The sequence below is a fragment of the Leptonotus elevatus genome, chromosome 13, assembly GCF_054856555.1.
Source record: "Leptonotus elevatus isolate MCC_2025b chromosome 13, RoL_Lele_1.0, whole genome shotgun sequence".
Taxonomy (NCBI): Eukaryota; Metazoa; Chordata; class Actinopteri; order Syngnathiformes; family Syngnathidae; genus Leptonotus; species Leptonotus elevatus.
In genome coordinates, this window is record NC_141251.1 from 4,297,487 (window position 1) to 4,314,780 (window position 17,294).

The following is a 17,294-nucleotide window of genomic DNA, read 5'->3' on the forward strand; positions in this document are numbered from 1 at the left end:
AATTACTAAACAAACACGCCGAATAATTAACTATAGTTAATAAACTAAACCCAATCATAAAGTATATATTTCTGGCAACAAGCGATTTAAATATGGCGTGGCCTAAAGTCAGTCACCCCCGCCGAGTTGGTACACTCCACTGTGGTCCTCCCTCAGGCATTTACAGTACCACCGTGCTACTTTTGCCACTCCACTAAAGGCATATTCTCTTTCAAGTTTACTTTTGTACTATCTACGGTTGAATTTACGACTTAAAAGAAAAAAATCCCCTGGAATTATGTGATTCATGTAACTGTTTTTAATTGCCATGGTTGCATGATGCCTAGTTATTTAAGATCTGTACTTTGTTATAGACCATTCATTTTGGATCTCCACAACACAGCAAACTGAAAAAGCATACATTAGCCCCGTGTGCAAATGTTTTGGGTCACGTTTAAAATAATTCATTCATTCACATGTGTAATCTTACTCAGAAAATACAATGTATATAAAAAAAAATAAAAATTAGACTCTTAGGGGTGTCCCTCCTCCAACACCCTTGATTCCAATGAACAGGATCATTATCAGGCTTATGCAGTTTGCTCATGAGCTGGTAATATGAATCAGGTGTGTTGGAGAAGGGAAAAATCCACTATTCAAAAAGTGGCTGACTGCGCTCATCAGGTTCAAAAATAGATTTGTTTTTATTTTTCTCAAGCTGCTGCGCCTCTCATGAAGTCCTTCCGCACTTCACACATCATGCATACATCAGTGTGTGTGAGTGTTGTTATCATTAATTTATTTGTACAGGGTATGGAAATGTTGTAGTACTTGGCTTATTTCGATAAGTGAACCAGAAAGTTTCTCACCTTTTGCTCTGGAAAACTTGCCCGCAACATATTGGGATTCATTCAAAAAAAAAAAAAATCTAGTAGGACACCTTCAAACAAGTTTCCGAAAGAAAAAAAGACATAAATATTTGCAGTATCACACTTGGAAGGTTAAAATGAAAGCGTAGTATTCATGCAGCGAGTCCACAAGCTTATAGGCTAACATTACGAGCGGAATAAAAGTGTCGTTTTTAAGCCAGTGCCAAAAAGCGCTGACTTGTGGGCTTGTGCGTGGTACCAAACATCATTTTCTACTCTTATAACGTATATTATTTATGAGTGGATGCGTGAAAATGACAGTATAATATGATACTGGCAGCGCTAAATCATAATCTGTGATCGGAAATAGTGAACACAATGACAAAAAAAGTGCAAGAGGAGGATTTGAATGAGCTTGAGATCACTGTTTCCTTTTTCGTGGGAAGGTTTCTGAGAATGTCGTTAAGTTCCTTATGCGCATCGGAGCAGGATACTGAGAACCTTGTAAAAAAAAAAATATATATCAGCCAGGTATTCTTGTAAAACTCATATGTGTTTACCGGACCGCGTGGGTTAGGGATAGGCTATCTCCCATCGGTCCAAAATGGGGCAGTTATTTATGAGCAGCGTGACAGACAAGCCTTGTGGCCTCTTGTTTATTCATTATGTCAGCAGCTCCTCATCATGACTCTTTGGAGCCCTGATTAGGTCATTAACTCAAGACCTTTTTCCTTTTGGACTGGACAGATGGTTGCAGTTAACCATCTTAAGACAGAACAATGCTGTCCTAACTCGTGGGTCAGAACTCGATGAGGACCATGTTGTGTAAACAGGTTTTGGCAGATGTTTAGTATTATTATCATTATTAAGATGAGAACAATGTTTAACCCAATTGAGTGTAGGGCTGCTTGATTATGGGAAAAAATAACAATCACAATTATTCAAACGATTATTTATTTTTTGGTACAAAACAAGAAAATGTTTAAGTATTTAAAAATATTAAGACCAATTAAAAAAAGAAAAAGAAAACCTATAATTATGTAGTTCTTTTTGGACCAAACAGAATTTCTAATAATATTTTTTTATTTATGTTGGCAAAAAAGTTAAATTGGAGTGCAAACACTATAATTATGCATGTTCCTTTTGGACGAAACAAAATTTATTAAATAAGTTATTATATAATATTTTAAAAAGGTGCAAATGTATAAATTTAAACATCTAAAAAATTTGTATTAATAATCTTTTGTTTACGATTATGATGATTTTGTAATTGTGGAGTGTAATAATTTAAATTGAAATTTAATTTCGATTAACTGCACAGCCCTACTTGAGTGTATATATATATATTTAAAAAACGATTTTAAGTAAGACTTCTGCCTTGTGGTACTCATGGTCAAAAGTGGTATTGCCACCTACTGGCCTGGCATGTAAATTACAAAGATTTTCATCTTTTTTTCTTTTTTTTTTTTTACAGTAGGTGGAACTTCTCCAAAATGAAGAATCATTAAATCTATATCTTGAGTGGCACGCATGCCATTTTAGAAAAGTTTACAGAAATAGCCCAATGCAAAAAGATGCTTTTCTTATTGTACTTATAAGAGAAAACACATTTTGTCTGCCAAATTGCAGTTTGGTTTCACAATCCCCACAAATGTCAAAAGATGAGCAATTGAACGGTAAAAGCCAGGCAGGGCGTGTGTTGCGAGTGGGCTACTTTGACAAATGAAAGGCTCCTTGTGCCACATGGGACATCGGAATCTTCTGCTGATTCCAAACCAGCATTTCTTCACCAAGCCAAGTGCTCATCAGCGCTAAGAGATTCCATGTGAAAACATTTGGACATGATCAAAAAGATCGGCATCGGACATGAGCGTTATTGGGCGCTTTCAGCTCCTTTTTTCCCCCTCCATCAATCCATTTTAATAGCTTTACCCCAGGGACACATTAAGGCCTGTCAGTGAAGATGGCTTATTTCCTCTCGTTTTGTTTTTTAATACTACAGTAGTAGTAGCGTTGCCGTGAAAGTGCTTGGACAGCAAAGGTGCTTGATGAAAAGTTGCTGCCAACACATTGTAACATGAAAGAAGCTTTGCAAATAACTTCACATTTTACAAACCCCCCCCCCCCATCATGGTGATACTACATTTATGATTAAACAAAATGGAACAGATTTGATTGTGATTCTTATCAACCCTGCGATATGAAAATTTACAGAAAAACTAACTAGCTTGCCAGCTAATCTATCCTTCACACTATAGCTAGGTAGCTAAGAAGCTAAATAGATAGAGCTGAGCAGATTAATGTCCAATTTTAATGTAACACATACAGTAAAATTCCTAACACTATTCAGTTGTCTTTCACCGATCATTTATTGTATACGTTTTAACATAATATGCTATATTTGAGTGCATTAGTTATTGCAACACACGTTGTGAATAAAAAACAAAAGACAGACAATTTGGCCTTTCAGTCAATAATAATCTTTTGGCCACAAAAGGCACACTCAGAAAAAAACTAGCAACATGTCAGAAAGTAGCACTCATGCAGTGTTGCATTATGAAATTTCATGTCGTGTCATTTCCCTTTTTTTTTTTTTTTGTGGTTCGTTACACAACTCATCACTAAAAGTTGCCCCATCAATGCAAAATCAGAAAGTGTTTCAATGATGCTTGATGTACAGTATAATAAGAAACAAGGTCCTTAAAAAAACAACAACCACATATATACATACAAAAAAGGTCCAAAATAAGTCTGTTGGTTAGGTCACCGTACTCGTCTGAAAATCAATGCAGTCACGCTGTTTCCCTTCTTGCCTCCAAACTGGAACGTGGGCGTCGGCAACTCCTGAACAAATTCAAATCCTGTGAAACATCAAAGAGAGAAAAATGTCATTTGTAATCGCATAAACAAGCATGCTGGGACCTTGAGTGTCAAACATGAGAGACGACCTGCAGGCACTCCGGTGCGACTCCGCTGACAAAAAAAAGTGACAGCGAACTGGCCACTTGCCAAAATACAAACTTCAGACAGTTGTCGCCCGGAGCTTAACAGTCCCATTTGAGGAGACGTGTGTTGACTGAGGGGGGCGTACAACAAAATGGGCCCAAATGTAAATGTTTATGTTTCAATGGCAAAAGTGAAATGTGTATTTTGTGTGTAAAGGTTTGCTGCACCGCATGCGTTTTATTTTGACACAAAAAATGCTTGGTTGTAACGTATTTATTTATTTTAAAAGAAATAAATGACGAAATAAATAAATACATTAATAAAAGTGAAAATAAAAATTCAAAAATGAAATACAAAAAAAATTATTTGAATGGAAATAAAAACAACAACAACAACAAAAAAATATATATATATATCCCTAAATAAATAAATAAATATAAAAATAAATATAAAAATAAATAACAAAATAAATACAAAAATACATATATAAATATAATTAAATATCAATAAATAAATAAAAACGCTCTGCTCTCACATTTATTTATTTCAGGCTCCAGATTCAGGTTGAAATGTGGGGGCGGTCCTAAGCGTGTCTTGTGTTGTGCTCTGCTGTTTATTTTTGTATCTATTTTTAGTTTTATTCATTTATTTAGGGATGTATATACAGTGGATTTTTTTTGGGGGGGGGGGGGGGTTGAACAAGTCTGACTTTAAACACTTCGCAGGAACGAATTATGTTCAAACTCCCGAGGTACCACTGCATATATTTTTTTTTATTTCCATTAATGTGCCAGTTAGGGCAAATGTTGAGATCTCCAATACTTCTCATGTGAACTGTTGATACTTGTACATACAGTTAAATTTGACATAAGGGCATTTTTGACAGGCAAGTAATTAGCATATCTGCCACATATTCAAAAGGTTACGTGTTTGAATCCCGTCTCAATCCTTCCTGTCTGGAGTTTGCGAACCTGCAATAGTAGACTAATACCAATTTATGGCAACAAAAGCGTTGTAATACACAGGCTCTAGCTCACCCGCGACCCTAATATGACAACAAGTTCAATAGAAAACGCACGGACGTCATTTTGGCCTCACCTTCTTTGAATCGCTCAAGCAGCTGTTCTTTTGTCCAATTACAGGACGTAATAGAGAAGAGGCCTTGATCCTTCAGAGAGGCTTTTAAAGCTTGCACGTAAAGTCTTTTCACCTCGCTGGTATTGTCAGGATTCAGGCTGATGGCGTCAAACGTCCCTTTGTCGACGCACACGTCGTAACCCTCGAGTGCCCCTCCGCAAAAGTCCACCTCCTTAAAAAAAAAGAGAAAAGTTTACACATGGATTTGGCGACAAGGTCCACAATTCATTGTGGGAATGCTGAAGAATTCCCCACATATGTTATTGTGATTTTATATATATATATATATATATATATATATATATATATATATATATTGTCTGATTCCACATTACGTACAGTATTCTGAAAATTCAACATTAAATATCAACTTTTCCCCATTCATTTTCAATGGGACTGACATTGAACTTTTTCTAAGTACCACTTTCCACGCCCACTTAAATACAACCGATCATCATTGCCAGGTGTTGGTAAAGTGCATTGTCTAGTAACCATGAGGTTGCAGGTTCAAATCCCACCTCTGACTATACATTGCAAATAAACCAAGCTTGGACCACATTTTTAGTACATTTGATGGTTCGATACCAACTGACTATCAGATCAGGAAATGGATTATAATTTATCTAAAATTATTAAATCCCACCTTAGGCAGATTGCAGTTCAAGTTTTCTTTTTATTCATTTGTCATTGAATTACAATTTTTAATTTTCACATCATTTAATTTACTTCATAAGCACATGCATTCAAATCTTAGCATTCAGCTTTTCCCCACACAATTTCTGCAGAAATTGCACGTTGGCTAGTTAAACATGATTTGACTAAGTCAAACTGAGCAGAATACATCTGATCAAGTAGATAGGTTAGGTTCACACACACAAAAAAAGTAACTTAAAAAAAAGGTAATTTTACAGCAATAAAGTTCTAATATTTGGAGGGTAAAAAAATTAATAATTACAAAAATAAAGTTCTATTATTGGGAGACAAAAGTTATCATTTTACCAGGATGCAGTTGTAATGGTACGGGAATAAAGTTACAATATTACAAGAATACATACATAAATAAAAATATCATATAACATTGGATAAAGTAAAAAAATATATAAAAAGTGAGATTTAAGTTGCAATACGACAAGAAAAAAGTCAGAAGTTTATGGGAAAAAAAAAGAGTTCTGAATACAGAATACAGTCATTTTACAAGAATCCAATTGTAATATTAGAAAAGAAAAGTCATGTATCAGGAAAACTGTACTACTACAAGAATAAAGTCATCGTTTTGCCAGAATAAAGTTACTCAATTTGCAACGTGATGAGAATAAAAAGTTGTAATACAGCAATCATAATAAGATGAAAAACGTAACGAAATTTTAAAAAAAGTCTACAATGTAGATTTCTCTCTCTACCTCCCTCCCTCGCCCGCTAACGTCAATATTGACTTGAATGTTAGATTTCTGTCAAAGGAACACACACACACACACACACACACACACACACACACACACACACACACACACACACACACACACACACACACACACACACACACACACACACACACACACACACACACACACACACACACACACACACACACACACACACAGTCACTATTGTGCCATGAACTGAACATACATGCATGGCTGCTGCAAACATACACACACACAAGACGTACCCATTGGGACCGCCATTACGGAGCAGATGTGCTTTCATTGCTTTGAGGTTTGGAGGTGGTCAAATGTGAATGGTGGGCAAACCTCCATCACTTTCAGGGCCATTTTCAAGTGGGCCATATGTAAACACGGCAAGAGTTTTCCTCAAATCCACCCAGGACCAGATGTAGATCCTTTGTGGAAACTCGAATACAATTTTTTTCAAGTAAACTTTTGTTTGGGACACTTGGGAGTAGACATACCACAACACACGACAAAAAATCTTGTGTCTATGGAAAAGATATAATAGAACCCACCTTAACATTGACATGTGTCAAGCCCTCTGCCTGAAGAACACGTTTTGCCAGTTCCACAGAGATCGGGGAATAATCAATTCCTGTTAAATTCTTGTATCCATGTTTCGCCTTGTCACAAAAGACAAAACACATCTATTTACCAAATTTTGTTTTCCACAATGAATATTCTTGTCACGATGTGCTGTATCACATGATTGGCACTCTCAGAGAGAATCCTTTGATTTATATTCATATTAAATGACATATGTAATTGTTTTCCACCTTACCATCTCAACTAAAAAGGCTCCGTTTCCTGTGCCGATGTCCAGAATGGCAGCGTCTTCCGAAATATTTGTGGTGTTCATCCATTTTAGCACACGGGCCATGCTTTCCACACCAAACCTTATTTTAAAAAAAAAAGTCCAATGTTATAATTTTTTAATAATAGGTAATAATAAAGTGTTATCTAATGAGGATATGGTCATTATTTTAACAGTAAACTTGGAAGGAAAAAAACACAAGTTTCAAAACAATAATATTCAGAGGGTAATTTTTTTATTTCACAATTTGACATTTTTATACTCTGCCAAAAAAATTACATTACTGCAACTTATTAGTTGTGAAACTCTTCTTTGTGTATAATGTATGTCTGTTTACACTGCCACCTGGTGGCCACGGTAGGCACACAAGGAGCACAATCTCAATGCATTGACAGTCCCTTTAATGATGACATCACTATTTTATAATGTAGAATACTGTGAGTGCTATTTTGCTTTTTTAAATGTAAATGAACATCGTGTTAGTAAATATTTCTACATAAAAATGATTACCATATCTCACCAACGTCCCCGATGTCTTTGAATGTTTCCAACTCTTTTTGGTATGCATCTTCCCAACTGCAAAAACAAAATTGACACTATTATTAATATTATTATCATAAACCGTTTAACATGTCAAAGCATTTCTAAGCAAACAATGGCATGACATTCCGAGGATGAAAGGTAATTAAAAAATCTAATCAAATAAAAACTATAATATTTATCCACAGTCTGGGCTGAACGCTAGTTTAGCTCTTGCAACCAGTGGCTGCAGAAGCGAGAAATAATAACTCACTACCAAATTATATGACTTTTCATCACGCCACTACATGCTGGAAAGACTTACTATTCCTTCGTCCCTAACTGCGAAGTTTCAAAGTCATTATCCGAGTCGCTGTCCTCTTCTAAGTCGGAACCATGCGTGCTTCTTACGGCGGCTTCCATGTTTGCTAAACAGCGAGGGGAGACAACTACATCTCCCATGAGGCATTGCGCATCTTGTAGCGCCTTCTCCTCAACCGCAGGGGGCAGTGGGATTGATGGGGATGTTTCCATCATGGCGGCATCCATTTCAGGTTATACTTTTAGTTCTGTGTGTTACCACAGCGCCAATAGCAACTCGGATCATGTAAGTACACCGCGTCGCGTTGCCAAAAGCGAGGGGGAGCTTCGCCTTCCGGGCGTCGTTGATCGGCGCCTTTAGTTTGTGTTGTTTGCCCACTGTCATGATCTGTTGCTGAGCTAGCTAGTTATGGTGTCGTCTATTTACCGGCGGATGTGCTTGTTATATAGCTGGTATAGTTGTACACGTAATTGTCTATTAGTCTGGTTACAGATGCACGCAAGTGAAATGGTGGCTCATAATCCTAAATCACGGTTGCTTATTGGCGTTATTTTACAATAGGAAGTATTAGGAGGAAGTGTTATAAGTTCCAGGAAATACTCAGCTGTTGGCTCCCCTGGTGGCTAGCAAGTGTTTTAGTTTAGTTATTAACTTGTGTTTAAATGCTTAATCTGCTTGCCACCAATGGGAACAAAAATATTTGCCAAGTGGGGTTAAAATGGTAGGCTCCATTTTAATTCATTTCATTTCCGTGTTGCCTGACAGGTGAGCTTGTCAGTCAACTTCATTCATGTTAACGTCACTTTTAACAGTGTGACAAGTTTTAAATTTTACCTCCGCATATTAGTGTGCATGTCATGCATGATGCTGATGAATTCATGTAATTGTGTTCAATAGCTTGGCAGCTTGGTGGGGTAGGGGTTAGCTCAGCTCGTCTGCTTGACAGTGAAGCGGTCACAGGTTCGATCCATACATGTCTCCACTGTCAAGAAAAGGGAGACTATCATATATTATCACTTGATGGGAAAAATGAAAAGATCGCACAGTCCTCCGAATGAGAGGCCAAGCTTTCTTCAGCTCAAAATTCCGACTAGCGCGAGTATTAATTTGATCCAAAATATGTTTTGACTTTAGTGTTCGTAAAGTGAATCTTTCTAAGTACAGTTAATATGGGGGGGGGGGGGGGGGGGGCATTGGGTGGACGCTAGGGATAAACTGCATCATGGCGGGGGACGGGACAGTTTCTTTTTAATCTAAAATGTGATTCTCACCCATGTCATTAATGATAACAAGCCCTGTGGAAATTGGGTGGACAGCGTAACTGGCTTTAGAAGGAGTATAGGAAATACATTATTTGTCGCTAAAAAGCTAATGATCAACCAACTCCTGTCAATCAAGGATCTTTCAAAGATACTGTATGATTACCAATATGTTGTTTGTCTGCATTCCGTCAACTCTTTTAGTCAGCAGAGTTGAACAAATACTACAGCGCACCTTTCTTTCAAGTTTGGGAGTGTTGTAATTGAAATATAGGCAACAAATTCTTTGATTACATCTGATAAAGCCGCCCACTGTCCAAAATCTGTCCAGTGGTTCAATAGTCCGCAAACTAATTGCAGTACAATGGCACCATTTAGAGGGTATCAGCAAATCCTTGCATTGGAAATGCTTTAAGTTTGACCTGAAAGTATTCAGCATTCTTGCTATTGTTGTTGTGTCCATACAGGAGGGCTTCCTATTCGGAGAAGTAAGGCAAGAGGAGACCATCAGCATCAGTGACACGCAGATAAGCAGTGCGGAGCTCATCCAGGTCGTAGGTAAGGAATGGCTGACTATCCGTCTGGCTGGCTATCTAGCTGCCTGAGTGTCTACCTACACTTATTTATCCTTTTTTATCAGATTTTGGGCATAATGTAACTGAAAACACATGTCTCCGTTTCCAACAGAAATCCATAACCATGATCCCTGTGCACGGTTGTTTAGGTAAGCTTCATAAGATTTTTTTTTTCCCCCTCTCTGCACTTGAACACATGGAAAAATACTTTTCAGAAGGCCGGTTCTTACCTAATTGTTTAATTATGTACTATTTCAATGTTTTATAATAATAATAATAATAATAATGGAATATTTTACAGTTTTGTGTGTGCGTGGTAAGTCTAGACATTGAGTTTCACTATTTGAATTTAATTTCTGAAAGAAATGCTTCGTCCAGAAACGGGAAATTCCTTTTTGAAATGATAATTGTTGCTCAATCATAATTAGTATTCGTGACAGAGTGTTTGATCATGTGTGTCATAATGTTAAGAAAAATGCTGAATAAAACGGAAAACTGCTGATCTCTTGACTTAATCACAGTAATAAATACGTTCAGTATTTAAATAAGTTGATCCATCACTTAGGGCTTCATACCCATTTTAGGACAGTAGATGGCTCCATCTTACAAGATTGTAGCGCAGCATCAAGCAACCAAGCAGGATTGTGACATCTAAACTTTTTCCACCAGCTTTTATGACTATGCCGGCAAAGTCAACGAAGAACATCTCAACAGTATTCTAAAAGACAGGCGAAAAGTGAGTGATGACGTCCTGCCTCGTCCATTTTCCAGCTCTTCGATAACGAGCACTGACCTATTTCAACGACATGCATTTCAATTCACTCTTTCCTCACCCAGCATGTGATTGGCTGGTACCGCTTTCGGCGGAACACGCAGCAGCAGATGACCTTCCGGGAGCAGGTCGTCCACAAGCAGCTGACGCAGCTGCTCGGCGTGCCCGACCTCGTCTTCCTCCTCTTCAGCTTCATCTCCACGGCCAACAGCTCCACGCACGCGCTGGAGTACATGCTCTTCCGGCCCAACCACAGGTATTGATTGATTAATTGATTGATTGATTGATTGATGAGCAGTTCTGAGAGTCCACTGTCAACAATATTCTTGAGTGGTATTTCCCGGCTCATGTTGTGGGGGGTGCTAAGCGTTCATCTGCCCTCAGTAGGTACAACCAGAGGATCACCCTCACCATCCCCAACCTCGGCAACACCAGCCAGCAGGAGTACAAGGTCTCCTCTGTGCCCAACACCTCGCTCAACTACGCCAAGGTCATCAAAGAACACGGGTAATATTTGCACGCCAAACATGAATGGCCACCGCTTCCAGGGTCACTGTTAGCTACTGAACAAATGGCCTCCTCCGACGCCTGTTTCCACCTGAGCACACGCCAACACCAGACGTTTATAAGTAGACGCAGAGTGTGTCGCGTGGGTTGCAAAGAGTCGCCTGGCGTTACCAGAGGGCACACACGCACATTACACACATCGATTGGGCCGTGTTAATACCTCCTGACGGCTGTGCGGTTTATAAAAGAGGGCGAGGCGCAGTATTCCCGCTGTGAACTGACCGTGACTAATGGACAGTGGAATTTATTACACTTCGATTGCAGCCAAAATGGAGCTACAGTGTACTGTTCCTAAAAAGCAAATATATATCCGCTTCACTGCAGGGCCGAATTCTTCGACAAAGACGGCGTGATGAAGGATATCCGGACCATATATCAAGTGTACAGTGCGCTGCAAGACAAAGTGCAGGTGAGCAGATTCCCAGGGTGCATAAAAAGGATATATTTGTTTCCCCTTTTTTGATTTATCCTGCTGTCATCTAATTTTAAGGCTGTGTGCGGGGAGGTCGAACAAAGTGAACGAGTGAAGGAGAAAATTCAAGACGATGTGAACAAGCTGAAAGAACAAATTGCTCTCAGGAAACGCAAGGCGGCGGAAGAGGAGAGGAGTAAGTATCGGTGTTTTTATTTGATGATTTTCAGGACTCAGCCTCACAAGGGTTCGAATACCAACTCAGCCTTTCTTGTGTGGAGTTTCTCCCAATGCTTATTATTTCCATGAAGAGTGGGAAAGTGTCTGCATCATCTGGCAGTCGGTGAAAGATGCAATTATGAAGAAAATATTAATCACGTTAATATTGGTAATAATTTAAATCACAATTAAGACAATGATTTATTTTTTGGTACAAAACAAAAAAACGTTTAAACCTAAAACAAATTTAAGATTTTTTTTGGGGGGGGGGGGGCTATAATGATGCAAGTTCCTTTTGGATGAAACAAAATGTATTAAATTTGTTATTTGAAATAAAAATAAAAATGTTGCAAATGTACACATTTAAACAACTCAAAACTAATTAATAATCTTTTTTTTCTTTCTTTCTTTTCACGGTTCTGCTGATGTAATTGTGGAGTATAATAATTCAAATTAATTGCACAGCCCTACCACAGCGACGTCTACCGGGACTCGCAGGAAGCAGCCACTGTAAGATTGTAAACGATCTGAAAGGTACTCTCTAAAAACAACAGAGGGCTAGCGCATCATTTAAAGTGGCAGACGACCTGACCAAGCACAAAAAGCCCTTCACTGGTGGCGGAATGATTAAAGAGATGTGACCGCAGTGGCAGAGTCATTATTCCGGCACCATAAAAACAAGACGGGTCGACATTACTATGTGACTCAGCCTTTTCTGACGTCATCAGCTCAAAGTTGAGAACCAGACTGACAGATGAGCATTGAAGTCTCACTGACTGCTCAATGCAGCATGTTTATGTGTATATGCTTGTTTAAAAATACTGATAAATACTATCTTAGTACTCACTGATACATGACAAAAGAGGTGGCAAATCCAGGTCTAGAAAGTAAAAACCCTGCCACAGTTTGGCTTTAGCCACTGATGCTAGCTAGCTCCCTAGCAGCTAAACAAGCACCATGGGAGCTAGCTAGGGATATAGCTTGCGAACTAGCTAGCTAGCCAGCTAGCACCTTCGGCTAAAGCCAAACTGTGACAGGGTTTTTACTTTCTGGACCTGGATTTGCCACCTTTGACTGACAATGCCATTACATCAGGAGTCACCAACCTTTTTAAAACTGAGAGCTACTTCTTGGGTACTGATTAATACGAAGGGCTACCAGTTTGAGACGCACTTCTTAGCTAACAAAATTGCTCAAATTTTTAGGGGGTTAATAATCTAATTGCTGTCTCTTCTGCAAGCTTTTTCTCAACAAACACTAAATTTGGCCATGCAATTTTTATTTTATTTTTTTACACATTAACTCATTCACTCCCAGCCATTTTCACTGAAGCAACCCGCTTCGCTCCCGGCTGTTTTTCTGTAATTTGACTGATTTTGCAAGGCCCACAGAATATTGTGTTCTATTGCTATAAAAACATGGAACCTACCAAAAGAAAGATTAGAGTCTCTTCTTTCATCAGGGACAAAAAGTATATGTTTTGCAGCAATTAGCATTAGAATATAGCTAAGTTTCATCATTATTCACAAATCTGTTTAAAACAGTGGGGAAAAGAGCTGTTTGCAACATGGCCCTGGTTGATCTCTTATACTCTGCTGCCACCTGCTGGCCGTTTTTGTAATAACTACCATTGCTTCTAACTACCATTGCTTCAACCGTTCTCTTCAGTTCAGAGGCTGCATCAAAGCCTTCTGTATGCTCTAGCATAAATAAATAAATAAACATAAAACATATAAATACGTCTTTGGGAGCATGGTGATGTTTAAAATAGAACGTATTTGTACGTTTTTGGGAGCAAACTAGTTAAGTGGTTGGGAATTGCACTGTAGCTCAACCAAGAACAAAATGTGTTGACATTAGCCTTTTGCATGCTTTTTAAAGTTGACTCTGTGTTCCACAGGGCTCCGCGAAGCCCAGAATCCAAACTCCACTCCAGAGGAGAACACGGAACCTTGCGAGACGTCTCTCCCATCTAGGATATCTTTCCACGCACCCTCCACGCCCGAACGGCCCAGGATCTCCCCCAATCCGCCCTCTTACGCCGACCTCATGTCCCAAGTTGACTCTCTGCTCACGTCGTCTTCCCCGCCCCCCACCAGCGCCGCTCTACTTCCCCGCCCTCAAGCCGTAGGATCACCGGGACACCCCACGCCGGGACCGCTGGCCACGGGCGCCGCCGCCTCTTCCAATCCCATCAGCGCGCCCAGCTCGCCGTACCTCGGCAATGGCGACGGGTCGAGCTCGGACTCGTTAGACAGGCAAGCGGCAGGGCAGGAGTTCGACGACGACGAAGACGAGGACAGTAGCGAGTACGAGAACCTGGTGAGCGAAGCCCCCCGCCTGCCCATGACCCCCGCTAGCCTTTTAGCTCGAAGTCGACCGTCCGCCTTGGGCCCCGACGGGGACGCTCGTGGCTCGCAGGCCACATAGAAACGCGGCGCCGGCTGAGTGTGTGTGGGACACTGACGCACCTTCTTAAGCAATCATAAAAAAGTGCCAGTCCTGAAAGTGAACGGCATGTGCAGCTGGCATCCCGCTATAATGTCTTTTTTTGTTATTGTTGTTGTTGTTGTTGTCTTACCTCCATTTTAAGGGGAAACATGTCAGCTCACTGGAAGGGGGCTCTTTATGTTCTCCGTGTTTTGTTTTGTTTTTGAACGGGTGCTGTTTGGGTACTATCATTTGGGGCGTGTCTGGTGTTTTGGGTAATTACCTCTGCCAACCAGCATGTCCACAAAAAGGCAGGTCCTGCTTCCCTCTCTTTGTTCACATTACACTAACACCCTCTTGCATCACTTTTGCACTATTGATTGCCTTCTTTTGACAACAACCTCTCAAAGAAAACAAAACAAAAGGGAGACGATTAATCAGCCTTCAAACTTTTTTTTTTATTAGATTAGAATTGCTTTCACATGCACAATTGTCACATATGATTTGGGATTGGTACTGAAATAAATTGTCGATTGAGCAGAGGTGGCAAATCCAGGTCCAGAAAGTGTAAACCCTGCCACAGTTTGGCTTTAGCCTCAGCTATTAGCTAGCTAGCTCACTAGCTAGCTCCCATGGTGCTCGTTTACCTGCTAGCTAGCTCCCTCGCAGGTAAACGAGCTAGCTAGCTCCCACCTCTAGCAGGTAAACGAGCACCATGGGAGCTAGCTAACTAGCTAGCACCAGGGGCCAAACTTGCAGAGTATTTACTTTCTGGACCAGGATTTGCCACCTCTCGCGATTCAGTACAAAAATAATAATAATCCTATAGTAAGTAAATGACAACCACCTGTGGGTGCTTTATATATAAATATATATTTTCTTTTGGTGTGAGATTGATTCGACACGAATGTCAATGGAAAACACTGAAATTGTATCGCGCTTCGCTGCACTTAACGTAAGAAAAATGTACGATTTTCTTTGTGCTGTACCAATGAGGTCCTGTCCTGCTCCTTGTATAGTCCTGTCTGACCACTCTGCTCAGCTTCTGTACGTTGTACAGGGCTTCACGGAGCACACACACAAACACAATGTACTGTAGCTTTACTAACCGGATGCTTAAGAGGTTCCCTTCTACTGCTGCAACACCGAGAGCTACCACTAAACTTCATTTCAAAAAACAACAACAACCTGGCTGCTATCTCCACTTTACTCTGCTCCTTGTTACTGACTTTGAATCACTTGAAGCTCACTTCTCGCTCACTTGTTCTCTATTAAAGTCATTCATGGAAGGCTCGGTAGCCCTTTTAGTGTGTGAGTGTTAACCGTGGTGATCATCACATTGACTTGGCTTTCCAAAATTGATGTCTGACTTCCTTCCAGCTTTGGTTTTGTTCTCCCTTAACTGCCAACACAGCTTCGTGTGATACGAGTATGAGTACGGGACTGTCCTGTCGCGACTGACGTTTCTTTTGTTGTTAGGAACAGGAATCCGAACCACAAAGCTGCACCAAACCTGCTTGGTAATTGTGAGACCTAAAATAAAAGTCACTGACATATTTTTAGGGCAATCAAGAACCCGCAGTGTTTAATGCAGTCACCAGCAGGTTGTACTCGATTTGGAGCGGACATATTTTGCTTGGAGAACCAGCTTTTAGCTACGCAAAGCCATTCGTAAGCCTTTTTTTTTCTCTCTCTGTCTCTTATGCATCACTGATCAGGAACTGGCACTGTTTTAATGTGACTTTAAAATCGCAATGTCATGACGTACAAAAAAAACGTGACATTTGTTGTACGCTTTTCCCTGCAGAACTGGAGCATAGGATTAAATTAAATATTGAATGTACAGTAGTGAAGGGAGGGGGGGTAGTAGCATTTTGCAGTCATTTTAGAGCTTAAAGCAGGAGTTTGGTAATCGTACTCTAAAAAAGCCCTTACGATAATTTCTGGGCGTTATATCACTGACAGTGGAACCGCTCAAGTTACACAACAATATCTTATGGATGCTGGTTGACTTCCAAGTTGTTCTCATTTCAACACTCCCCCCCCCCCCCCCACCCGCTATGTATCCATTTTCTATGGTGTTTGGCCTCATTAGAGACACAAGTGTGCTAGAGGCTATCCAAAATGAATTTGAGCGAGAGGCAGCCTACGCCTGGGACTGGATGTCAGCCAAATTTTAATTTGCAAACCGCCGCCATGATAAACCCTGGCCCTCTTAACTGCCATGAAAGTTCAAAAAACATTGTGCAATAAAACTAATTGCAACAAATCTGTTTGCATGCTAGTTGTTAGCTATTTTGCTTTTAGCTATGTGCTATTAGCAGTTTTGTATCTAATTGATATTTAATTGTACTGCTTCTAAATTAACTAAGCAGTCAGGGTGTTTTAGATGCTCACTGAACTGAAGTCTTACGTCATGATGTCACCCATGCTGGGTGTTTTGAACTTGGTTAAACTTTAAATTTGTTAGCCTAATCGCTTAATGGTCTTTTTTTGGTCATTTTTTGGGAGCATTTTCGGAAAAGTTAACTTCGATTTAGTCGTGACCTGGATGGCTGACAAGCTACTTGTAATGTTCAGCTGTGGGGGTTCCACTGTATTGTATCCTTACGTAACCTCGACTTGATAAAAAAAAAAAAAAACAGCAGGGCTCAGGTTTAGTTTCTTTTTTTGTTTAAATATGTAACACTATACAAATAGACACTCGTGTACTCATAACTCTGTACCCTTCCTACGTTGAATGGGACACCGTTACACCTCCTCCCTGAAGCACAATGCTGAGGGACTCTTTAGGCTTTTATCGGATTTGTGCACTTGGAAGAAGACAAATGGTGTGATTGAATGAGCACAGTATGATCTTACATGAGAGGGGTTAATAAAGAGAGATGTGTGTATGTGCGATGATGTGTCTGTTTTCTCCAATGTTTCTTAATGCAACGTATTTGTGGAGATTTTAATGATTTTTTGCACTATAAAAATCCTGGGGCATGGTGCATGTGGGTTGTCCATGTGGGCCTGTTCTAAAA

General features: G+C 39.8%; 2 protein-coding genes across 3 annotated transcripts; one reads left to right on the top strand and one right to left on the bottom strand.

Moving 5' to 3' along the window:
* Nucleotides 1–3,198: 3,198 nt before the first annotated feature.
* Nucleotides 3,199–8,150, bottom strand: eef1akmt2 (EEF1A lysine methyltransferase 2). Its single transcript, XM_086093569.1, has 6 exons — nt 8,038–8,150; nt 7,704–7,769; nt 7,161–7,275; nt 6,895–7,002; nt 4,893–5,103; nt 3,199–3,709 (listed from the first exon to the last, which is right to left on the bottom strand). Exons 1-6 carry the CDS (start codon nt 8,133–8,135, stop codon nt 3,612–3,614), a joined length of 696 nt encoding a protein of 231 aa, XP_085949695.1. The 5' UTR covers nt 8,136–8,150; the 3' UTR covers nt 3,199–3,611.
* A 59-nt stretch (nt 8,151–8,209) lies between these two features.
* Nucleotides 8,210–14,567, top strand: abraxas2 (abraxas 2, BRISC complex subunit). 2 transcript variants are annotated; one of them, XM_086093567.1, is made up of 9 exons: nt 8,210–8,319; nt 9,761–9,851; nt 9,981–10,017; nt 10,538–10,604; nt 10,706–10,896; nt 11,025–11,147; nt 11,532–11,616; nt 11,698–11,815; nt 13,739–14,567. In XM_086093567.1, exons 1-9 carry the CDS (start codon nt 8,248–8,250, stop codon nt 14,266–14,268), a joined length of 1,314 nt encoding a protein of 437 aa, XP_085949693.1. In that variant the 5' UTR covers nt 8,210–8,247; the 3' UTR covers nt 14,269–14,567. The 2 variants fall into 2 exon arrangements, with proteins under 2 accessions (XP_085949693.1, XP_085949694.1); XM_086093568.1 differs by having other exon boundaries at nt 11,028–11,147.
* The last annotated feature ends 2,727 nt before the right edge of the window (nt 14,568–17,294 follow it).